This window comes from Geospiza fortis, unplaced genomic scaffold (genome assembly GCF_000277835.1).
Source record: "Geospiza fortis unplaced genomic scaffold, GeoFor_1.0 scaffold433, whole genome shotgun sequence".
NCBI classification, from domain to species: Eukaryota; Metazoa; Chordata; class Aves; order Passeriformes; family Thraupidae; genus Geospiza; species Geospiza fortis.
In genome coordinates this window covers 622,663-634,270 of record NW_005054554.1, presented here as the reverse complement: position 1 = coordinate 634,270, position 11,608 = coordinate 622,663, and the positions used below count along the sequence as shown (strand labels likewise).

The 11,608-nt window shown below is 39.1% G+C and overlaps 1 protein-coding gene across 1 annotated transcript in view; it reads left to right on the top strand.

Moving 5' to 3' along the window:
- EPB41L4A (erythrocyte membrane protein band 4.1 like 4A) overlaps positions 1 to 11,608 on the top strand; it is a 116,000-nt gene that overhangs the window by 50,538 nt on the left and 53,854 nt on the right. The window contains exons 5-8 of the mRNA XM_014310602.2: positions 1,486 to 1,537; positions 1,993 to 2,071; positions 5,759 to 5,856; positions 8,344 to 8,464. Coding sequence (XP_014166077.1) covers positions 1,486 to 1,537; positions 1,993 to 2,071; positions 5,759 to 5,856; positions 8,344 to 8,464 — 350 coding nt within the window. The remainder of the gene's footprint in view (positions 1 to 1,485; positions 1,538 to 1,992; positions 2,072 to 5,758; positions 5,857 to 8,343; positions 8,465 to 11,608) is intronic.

The following is an 11,608-nucleotide window of genomic DNA, read 5'->3' as shown; positions in this document are numbered from 1 at the left end:
GAATCTAATTAAGACAGTCCAACATTTAGTTTGAATTTGGTAGATCTTTCTGCACCAGACACTTCATTGATTGATACTACAGCAAACATTTCTACCTAGTTAATATTTTGTTTCAAGTAGGTTCATGGAATTTGACCCAAGTTTAACCCTATGCAGGTACATAAAATTAAGATTCCAGATTTGTGGTAAAGTTCTTGCAGGCACTTAAAAGGGCTAATTATGGAATACTGCATGGAGCTTGGGTGCATGCTGCTTACATACCTGGCTTGTATGGGATCCAGGTTTGTAAAAGTACAAAGGACAAGAGAGTCCATTTATTCTTTATGCTGTGCTTTAAAACATTTTTTAAAAATGTAATTTCTACCTAAATTTAAAAGGGAGCTATTTTCTTTAATAACATTGTACCTTTTTAATCAGTCTTAGCAAATAAAAAATTATTAAAGCAATACTATATGCATTTGTAAAGAACAATTAGTAAACTAGTCCCTTCAGTAACTGGATAGCTGCATTGGTTAGGACCATTGCAAAGTGATTATATGTTTTTTCCCGCTTCTTCTGTAAAAGTTAAATACTTTTAGATTCGCAGTGCTGGTTCCTGGGTGAGGGGGTGCTGTGTCCTCCAGCCCTCTGCAGCAGGGGTGAGCTGTGTGCAGGGCCATGCAGGGGCACAGGTGGCAGAGCCCTGGGGGTGTCCCAGGGGCTGCCAGGAGCTGGGAAGGGCAGAGGCAGCAGTCGGAGCTGCCTTGGCGTTCTCCACACCGGGGTTTGTTGTCAGCAAGTGCGCAGGGTTATTGAGACACTGGTTTTTTGTTGCATTTCTCTTGGCACTTCAGCCTAGCAGCTTGCGGTGTAACTATAGCTGACACTCTTTATCCATCTGTACAAGCATTTAACAAGTATCTAGCACGCATTACTGTGTAGGTGCGCCCAGGTGTGCTCACAGTGTTGGGGTTCTTGGATCTCTAAATGGTCTCGTCTTTACTGTCTGACTTTGGCTTGAAAAATGCCTTTGCATTATCCATGAAATTCCATTCATCTTTGGCTTGCACATAAAATGTTAGAAATCTCCTGCTCCTCCCCCCACCTCTTGCATTCTTCAGGAAAATTTTGGCATCCTTTGAAATAATAAATAGCTGCGTGGTGATTTTAAGCATGGGTTTGTGCCATGGCCACAGAGCTAAGTACTCACTGGAGAAATGAAAAGGCAGATGAGGTTGTTGTCTCCACCATACTGAAGCATTTAATCTCACCTGTGCTGATCTCAAGACCTGTGGCACTCACAGAAAAACGTATTTTCTCATGGCAGCTGATACTTATTTTTACTAGCACAAGCAGCTGCACTCTCTCTTCCAGGGATGAGAGTGCAGTTCCTCCTGTCAGCTCAGTATGAAGGAAGAAGAAAAGGTTAAGTGATATGAATAACCAATTGTTCTGTGTTAATTTTCAAAGTTAAGTAACTAATTTCCATAATTATCTGTCTCACAGTACTGGCTGGATCCTGCAAAGACCCTCGCTGAACATAAAGAATTGATAAACAGTATGTATTTCATTTGAACTTTAAGGAAAAAGATGAAGTAACAATGTTCCATCTACACAGCCGACATAATATTCTAGTCACAACAGATTTATAGTTCTTAACAAGTTTGTTATTGCAGTTCTTTGCTGTATCAAAATTTCACACATGGATTGCACATGGTATCATTTAATAGTGTCATTATTGTCCAAAGACTGCTGTGTGCTTAAATTTTGTTTTAGGCTAATAAGTGGTGTTATTCCTAATTAGTATAATTTTATAGTGGCTATGATGCCTCTATCATGCTTAGCATACCATAACCATTTGCTGTGTGAATGTAACATCTTTTTCTGAAAATTTCAAGTTTCATAAAATGTTAAGATAGGCTTCTTAGTAGCTGTTTTGTAATCAACTAGTAACAATTAAAACCAATTAACAATTCATGAGAACTAACTTTTACACCAAATTTTTTCCTGCAGCTGGACCACCATACACTCTATATTTTGGCATTAAATTTTATGCAGAAGATCCATGTAAACTTAAGGAAGAAATAACAAGGTACAGTATCTATTAAGAGTGTAGTTTGTTGGTCTCAGCCTAGCAATACGTTTCAGCCAGGTGCATATTTTTGTGGTGTGCCTGGGTTGGTTTTTTTCCTTGAACATCTGAATGTTTTTGCTTGAACATTGGTGTGTAGAAAGAAAATTGTGATTAACTTCACAGTGGTTGATAGTGAGGACTGTTAGGAAGCCCAAGAAGAAAATATGTTCTCTGGTGCATCAACAATCAAAGGGCCTTGATGTGTGTTTTTGAGAGTGGATTTTGGGTTTTTTTTCCATATTTTCAGTAATGCAGTGTTACAGCTGCATTTATACTATGCAATAACCCAGTTTAGAGTTTACTTGGATATCAGATATAAATACAGGGATTTTTTTTTCTGTATTGGCCATAGCCTAAATTCCAGAACTGTTTTTCAAGGGGATTTCTTTTGGACTTACTAAAACTATGTGAAGGAAATTGAAGAGTTGCATGCCTGTGATTCTTTTACCTCAGCTTGTCCTCTGCAAGGTATGAGGATGCATGCAGTAACACATGCACATATTTGCACACAGACACACACACGAGGTTATCTGAACTCTCTCACAGTTTTGGCGTTATCTGTCTGTTTTATTTATTAAACGTCTCGGACAATTAACTTTAGGTTCAAAAGGAAATTTGAGAATTTGGGTAGGTAGGCGGACAAAATTACTGTGCTGGCTTGCATTAACAAATGCCAAAATACTTCTTTTGATGTCCTAAGAATGTGGCACATGAGGATTCATTAGAATGCATGTAAGGTTTTTAATTTTCCTGAATCAAAGGTTGCTGCACAGGCAGAATATTTTTCTTGCTCCAGAGTGAGAAAATTCTTTTGTTTCCAACTGGCACAACAGGAATGGAAGTCTCCAACGTAACAAGACTCAGGCTGGCCTGGTAAAAATAAAAAATGCTGTGCCTTGGCAGGTAAAAGAACATAAGCTGGCAGCAATGGGATGCCCCTGTACTATGGAAATTTGGTGCCATTTTCTTGTACTTTCCCAGAAGAGCTTTAAATCCTCCTCACAGGGAAAGATGGGTGTCCCTGGGACAGGGAACTTTGGCCACAGAACCTGTTGTGATTGCCTCCCAGGAGGCAGGGTGGAGCCAGGGGGCTAAATTTTCACAAGTTCTTCCTTTGCCCTGAGATAAGGCCAGCCAGTGATCTGCGCTGCTGATTAGTGTGCAAATCCAGTCAAGAAAGGTTCCAGTGCCATTAGGAAGCCTCTGGTCATGACTCCACAGTGTTTGGTCATGCAGAACTGGCACCTTGGGTGGTACAGAAGGCCAGCCTAGGAAAGTGATATAATGGTATTGTCAGTCTGCTATGAAACACATTGAATAGCCAACTGCCTTCAGCATCTGTTGAAGCAGAGCACTTATTCCCATAGGCTCTTAAAACTTGGAAGGAAGGCTTTTTTTTTTTTATTCAGGAAAATAACAGTAGTAATACCAATAATAATAATACCGCTACCATCTCCGCAGAATAATTTGCCTTATAATAATAATAATAATAATAGTAATACCACCATCTCCTTAGAATAATCTGGGTTGGAAGGCACTCTTAAAGGTCCTTCTACTTAGGAGGCATTAAAGATCCTCTTTTCCTTTATAATAATAATATTCTGCCTACCTCTGTAATTCCAGCGATGTGTTAACTGCTTTGTGCTAATCAATGTGTTTCTTTGGAGGATGTATTTATTACTTTAATGGACATGAGAGCTAGCTCTGTTGTTATTAGATTCTGATGATCTGTGCCATTACATGATTACTCTTTGCAAATAATGAAAACCTGTCAAATTTGTAATTGCTTTGCAGCAGAATCTGTCTGGCTTGTCAGCAAAAGCTAACACTGCAGTGTTTGCTGGATATGTTTGCTAGAGAAAACTTGCAATTTGGCACTCTAATATATGCATGACAAACACAGGCACAAAAGATGAGACTGCTTTAGTTATAGGTACGGACAAAAGGCAAGGGGCTCAGTGGCTTCAGTGGGAATTGAGATTGTTCACCTTACAGGAGCCATTTAAGCAATTATCAGTGCAGGATGCAGGTGTATTTTGAGGGTTCCTATGCTACTTTATTTTGAGACCTCAGAAATATAGTTACCTGCTGCAAGGAAAGTACATTTCTAGCATCCTCTCCTTCCAAACTCTGCTTTGTAGAGGTGGAGAAATGCGAACAGAAGTATGGGTGTGCAACAGAAATGTATTTCATGTCGGAAAGATGATGTTGTGTACTCCACAGAGGGTGTAAAATCATCTTGGTCATTATCATAATTCATACAGGGAAGATTTGTCTAGGTAGGATTGCAAGCATAAACTAGAAGCAGGACTGAGGTGGTGCTTAGAGTGAGGAAACACTGAGTGTCTGTGCTTTGTGTTGCCCAGAGACATTCCCAGGAAATTCCTATGCTAATGCCATTCCTCTAAAGTAGAGAACATTAACCATTTTTTAGAGGATGGACATTCCTACCATAACATCTGTCACAGCACAAACTCTGGGGGAAATCATTAATCAGAAAGACATGCGTATCTTTATTCAGAGGCTCATCTGATAAAGTCTAGAACATTTGGTTGGACCTTAAGTTTTCTGAGTCAGCTATCATGTAACCTGCAGTTTGTAAACTTCTCTGAAATCAGCGTAGGTGCACTTTGAACTTACAGAGCATTCCAAGGTGCTTTCATAAGTTACTTGTACTAACACAGGATAAATTATTTGCAGAGTAGCTGAATGGCTCTATGTAGATAAAATTGAACTAGTGAATAATAGAAAAGCTATGTGCTTGTATGGAAGACCTTTTTTTTTTCCTGTAAAAAATTACCTTCATTGTATTTTTTCATTTTATGGGAAATCAGTGCAAGAAATTAACTTAGGCTGATGTGAAACACTGCATAAATTTGTTGTAATAAAACCAGACAAAATCCAAATCGCGTTTAAAAGATTTCGTATAAATCATTATGGAATGTTGCAAAACTGCAGATCCTTTATATAATGGCTTGTTATCTTGTCTGTTCCATCTGCTTTGGGCATATTGATTCATTCTAAGTGGCCTCAGCTTTATCAAGTGTAGAAGCAGGTTATGGCTTTGAAAATCACTTTTTCACCCCTGCTGTCACTATTCCAAGCAGGAGAGTATCCTGTGCTATGACAGATTCACTTAGTTGCTGATGGCACACCCATCAATCTTTTCCATGGGCTCCATCAAACTTCCCTGCTGCATTGTACTCAATACTCTGGTATGTGGAGAGGAAATATTTGAGTAAGCAAGCATGCATTACCCAGTCATCCTTTACACTGATCCTGTGATGAGGTTAAATTTTTGCCCTTTGATAGGTTTCTTGTTCAATTTTTCTGATTCCTATTCCTCTTCCCTACTTCCTGACTGCTCCGTGAAAGTTCAAAAGAGGGAAATGACATTTTAGGGAGATAAGTAATTGCATCTGCACAATATAAGCAGATTGGAAAATAGGGAGTGCTCCCTTTCCTGGGTTCTTCCACTGGATGAATCTTTGTTACTTCAGGATCAATAGGGGAAGTAACTTAGAGGGGAATACAGGCATTTACTGTCACATAGTTATGGTACATGGTATGTGCACAGTTAAAGGGATAATTTTGAAATATCAAGTGGACTTAAAATAACAACTTTGTTTTATCTCTGTGTTTTAGGTATCAGTTTTTCTTGCAGGTAAAGCAAGATGTTCTACAGGGCCGTTTGCCTTGTCCAATCAACACTGCAGCACAGCTGGGAGCATACATAATTCAGTGTAAGTTCTCCTGGCCCTCTGAGGGCTTGTTTCTTTCGATCCTGCATTGTGATTATTTTAAGTGATGACTGAAGACAGCATTAACACTTTATGCATTTGCTTACAAACAGAAGTAGCATGACTGATTTCACTTCAAGTGCTGTAAATAAATGACCATTCTGAATAGATAATGCAGGAGTAATATGGAAATTAGTGTAAAGAAGAAACTTTAAAATCAGTCTGAAGACTCTGCTAAACATTATTTGCTTTGCTGGAGAATATTTTATCAAGTACTCAAGACTTTATAACTTTGAATTGCATGTAGAGTATGACAAAACCTTCATCAGGACTTTTACAGATTTCAAAGGCTATTGGTAGCCTCAAATCTGGGAAATAAAGTATTATCTCAAAAATTACATTTTATCAATGTGAATGCAAGTTTACTTAATGGGAGGATATGCTTTTACCTGAAGTGAAGAATTTTCATTTTGTTTAGTATTTATCCACATTCATCCATCAGTAGAGATCTTTTCAGGAGTGGAAGTTATGTGCTGCATGCTTAATAGAACTAGCAATAAATTAGAAAGGAGCTGTCTGTCTCCTGGAGCTGTTATTCTTTTTCCATTACAGCTCAAGATCTATATTCAAACAGAATTGCAACCAAAAATTGTGTGAAGTGCCATGCTGGGACCTCTATCTGTAATTTCTTCTCTGTTAAATTTAGATTTGTCTAAAGTGATATGTATCAAGGAAAGATTTTTTGTCTTATTGGTGTTACAAGTATGACTCAACAACACTTAATATAGCATAAAAAACAGTCCTCCTTTTATATCCATTTAAGAATGACATGGCAGAATAACTTGTGTATGAAATGAGAATGGGCCTAATACAGGATTTTGTGGTGGATTATATGTCTATCTAAAAAGCTAAAATTTCAGGCAGTATTATTTGTGTACAATTATTTTTTACTTTATTTTGCCATCTAAGAAATATGACATGTCATCCTCTGAAAAATTGTTTGCAATGCACATTTCACTTTACTGGCAGACACGCCTTCTCTGAAAAATACTTCAAGTGTGAAGCAGGAAAATATGCAATGATGCATCTTCATTTTATTATGAGAAATGAGTAAAATGAGCAAATTCATGGCCTTCAGTTATTTTGTAAGGTGGTGAGACCTGCTGTTTTCGTATAGTGTCCTGTTCCTGTAATTCTAATCTCAAATATTTTGTTGGAAAACAATGAGAAAGTTTATGGGAGAGAGAAGAGTTAAAGCATGGCCAAGGTTACATACAGCGAGTTAAAGTTAGTCCAGGCTCTAGGAGGTATGCATTCCTACAGGCTCTATAAAAAACTTTATCCTTGTATTTAGGGCTTGTAGTTGTTCCAAATATGTAAAGACACCTGAGAAATGTCTGTCTCAGACACTGAACACATAATTTTAATGGGCGTTTTCCAGTGAGACTTCTCAACATCCCTACTGAGCAGCTCACCGTCTTTTTCTAGCAATTTCATTTCAACATTTAGGAAAGAAACATCAGTAGTTAGATGAGTTTTTTCCTTCTTGGCTCTTGAAGCCTCCTTTTGGCTATGTTTTTGGCTCAGTGGGCATTGGATAGAAAGCTCCTGTGAAATCTTTCTCAGAGAAACCCAGTCTACAGATATTACCCAGGGTTATAAAAAATTGAAATACTAACTTTTGCAGAGTTCCTCAGATGCAATTAGAGTTAAGATCAGTAGATGTGAGTTCTGGCCAAGATGATATTTGTTTTATAATTTTGTTGTGACATATGAACAGACATGACTAATGGGTACAAATTCAGGGTTGCGTCAAACGAAATTACATTGGCTATATGTCATGTTCTTTTCTTTAAGAAAAGTCTTTTGAAAGCTCTTTTTATTTTAAAAGTGAATTTAATATCCAGGAAATACACTGATATTTTATTGAAAAAGGAAAGCTTGTGATTCTTCACAAGAAACACCATTAGAAAGCCTTCCCTCCAGGACTCACAGGATATTTACCTCCATTTGTATTCCCAGTTTATGTTAAAGTCCCAGCAATAATATGGAGGTTTTCTGCCAGTAATATTGCAGTATATCATGAAAGCATAATATTACAAACCTAGACTTTTCTTTTACACTTGTTTTGCATATGCTGCCAAATAATCAATGTCATTGAATTCAAACTTTGCTGGCTTGGTTAAAATTTTGTCTGGCCTGTAGAAGCAGTAGGTTTCCTTTTGTCAAGGCTCTTTCTAGCTCTTTCTAGTTCTAACCTTCTATAGAGGTTTTAAAATGTGTTAAGACAATTTTATCTTGCTTTTATGTGTGCTGATGTGAATAGTTCTGTATTCTCTTCCTTCATTCCTTTTTTTTCTTATCTGACTGCTGCTTAAATTTGCCATCAGTTGGAGAGGGGTAGCTGGGTACCAGTAGCTGGATTGTGTAACACATTTTTTGTCTGAGAAGAAGCACAGGCGACCTTTGTTTTCTCCTTGTGTTCTGCAGCTGAGCTGGGGGACTATGACCCATACAAGCACACTGCAGGTTATGTCTCCGAGTACCGCTTCGTTCCTGACCAGAAGGAAGAGCTGGAGGATGCCATAGAGAGGATACACAAGACTCTGATGTAAGAATTCAGTTCTTTTGGGAACCTGGCAGGTAATACCAGACTCAGGGATGCTAGGCAGGTGGGGAGGAACAGCCTGTGGGGCAAAGTGGAGGTTTCTAGGCTTGAGGAAAGGACACAGGGAATCCAGTTATACCTCTCAGAAGCAGAAGAGATTTTACATATTGAAGCTGTTCTTTTAGGAAGTGAGTAGGACAATAGCTGGAAATGTGAGGTGTGTCAGACCTAGGTATGGGTGTTTCAGAGCTAGTGGTTTTAATAAAACATATGCCAGAAATTCACATGTAGAGCCAAAACAAACATTTACTTGCTTATCTCCAAGTTCATGTTCCTGGTAAGTGTAAGGAAGCTTGTTCTAACAAATCCAAGTTAGGTGCAATTGTGATATAACCATTTATGAAGATGAGAGCAGTAAGAACCCTTTCATGAGGGTGTTCATCATAGCCTTTGTCAAAGTAATGCAAAGAGAATCGGTTACCCATCTTGTAGGAGATCTAAATTTCTTGATTCTTTTCCTATAATGAAGCCACAGTCTGGATAAAGGTTAAGTAATTTTTGCCTGTAGCATTGTGTGTTAATGTTACATGTGTCTTGTTTAATGAGAATAGGTATTAACTCAGGGTCACAGCTGTTCTCTGAAAAGTTTTCCAGTAATTGGAGTCTGTGCCATTTGCCACGTTGACCTGAGCTTTCTCTTCCAGGGAAGAGAGTCTGTTGTTACTAATTATTTCTGTGTGGTTGCATGGCAGCCTTATGCTAATTGATACTTTTCAGAGAACTTACTACATGTATTTCCATAACGTAAAAAAGTTGGTTTTTTTCCATTCCAGACAGAGGAAACTGAGTCACAGCTCGTTAGTTTGGTTCAACATCACAGAAGTGGTTTGTAAGAAAAGAGACTTGAGATGAATTGCTGTGAACTAAGCAGCCTCCGTTTCTCTCTCTCAAGTTTCTGTAGTCATTAGATTCAGCAGCCAGTGGTTGTGAAGGGCAGTGATCACTGTCAAGCACTAAGTGATCCGGAGCCCTGGTACTGTTCTGCTGCTTGGCTGCAGTTGGGTGTCAGGGATTTAGCAGCATCAGAACAGAGAGGAAAGCCAAGGTGTACTCATTGCTACTTCAGCCCAACTGTTACCATCAGTACTGCCAGCTTTGACTTCTGCTCAGGTGACCACAGTCTCTTCTGCTAAGAAGTGTGGAGCTGTAATGGGTGTGGGCATCCCAAATTGTCTCATTGACCTGAGACATTTTGGGGACAGGTGTGTGATATGGTTTGGAAGAAATGTTTTATTCTTTCTGGATCCCAGAATGGAAACACGGGAGTCTTTTGTGTTTGTTGGTTTGGTTTTTTGTTTGTTTTGTTTTGTTGGTTTTTTTTTTTTTTTTTTTCAAAACAACTGTGGCCCTGCATATACCCCCTTCTCCTGGTTATGTCAAGAAAAACTGGTTTTGGTTGCATGTTTCCTCTCAGTTTTTTGGTTTTTTTTTTTTTTTTTTTTTTTTTTTTTTTTTTTTTTTTTGTTTTGTTTTGTTTTGTTTTTTTACACAGCACAATAGCTATTTGGAGATTCAGTAAGGATGCAAATTTTTAAGGAAGTTTCTAAAGCAAGGAAGGTGAGGGAAGAAAGTGGAGGGGGTTTCTGACTCTGCAGCCTGCCTACCGTGACTGTAGTCCCATCTATAAACCAACATGACAGCTCCAAGGTCAGAGAGCAGTGTGAGGTGACCTGATGTTGTCAGGCACGTCTGGAGGATCAAGCAGTGACTTTGGGGCTCACTTGTGAGGGCGAGGACGCTTGGTGCTAGAGGACAGGCAGAATCCCTCAGTGCAGCCAGGAGAGCCGGTGCTGTGCTGCTGACAGTGCCCATTTCAGGCTCTGGGAGATCTGTCTCTGACTGGTGCTTGGCAAGTCAGCTGCTGCTGTGTTTGAATCAACACTTCATGCTGCCAGTGGGGCACAAGCAAAGCAAAAATGCCCTCGATGTTTAGCTTTAAAAGCAGCTTTCAGTGTTGCTTAGGGCCTCAAATGGCACTCAGGTGCCCTTTGTCCATCCCAAAGGAGTGTGTGCGTGCGTCAGCTGCACGGCTGTCACTTTGCCAGCTCTGTCATTCCCCCTGGCAAAGACTGCTTTAGTTTTGGGATGTGTAATGCTCAGGAGAGTTTGTGTTTTCACACGTGATAAAAATGAAACACTCTTTGTAGTAATGGGAGTTCTTTCAGTCCCTGACAGTTCTTCATCCCTTCATGTTCTGGCTTCTCCATCTGCTTTTGGGAGGACTTCTACCTCTGGTTACCATCTGCTTCCTTCAGAAACTCCAGCTCACATGTTTGCTTCCTTCGATATTTTTGCAAATTCAATTTCTAAAACATGATATATCACTCTGAAACTATTTATAAAAACACACCCAAAAAATTTATTTGACATTTGAGCTTTTTGGTCCTTTCAGAGGCAGGTGAGAATAGAGGAATAAGTGCATCAGCATTTTTCTAAGCCTGGTCAGTAAGGAAAGACTAACAGCAGGGTTTAAATTGGAATTGTATTCTAGCATTAATTCAGTAATGGAATAATCCATTTTGCTCAGGACTGGTATTTAGCCCGTTTGCAAATTCAGTGAGACAGTGCAGCCCCTGTGAACATTTTGCTTACATTTCTGAGATATACTTGTGAGACTTTAAATTTAAAAATCAAGCTGCAGAGTAAATTTTTACAGCAAAAGTGTGTAAAAGACGTGACAGATGTGACATAACTGATGTGCTGAATATCCAGTGTTCTGCGTGTTCTGAATGCAGATAATGAATGACACATCTACTGGGATTTGAAGAAAGGGATTTCTCGTACCAGCTTCAGATCTGCTGCTTTTCCAGGAGTCCTTGGAGAGAAGGGCACCTGGAAAAGGGGCAGTGCTGCTACATGGATAAGATGAGCTGAAGCAGTCCATCTCCCAGATACAAAGTCATTTTAAATGCCTTTGAATACCTTTGAATATCTATTGCATTAATGCCAGCGCTGCTGCTTCATGTTTTTGACCTTGGAAGTCCTTTTTTCTTCGTCTGCCATAACATAAAGTTGGGAAAACCTGGATGGTAGCTTCTAGGCTAGAGAGAATGGTGACACAAGAAGCAGGGATGTGCCTATTGCAGG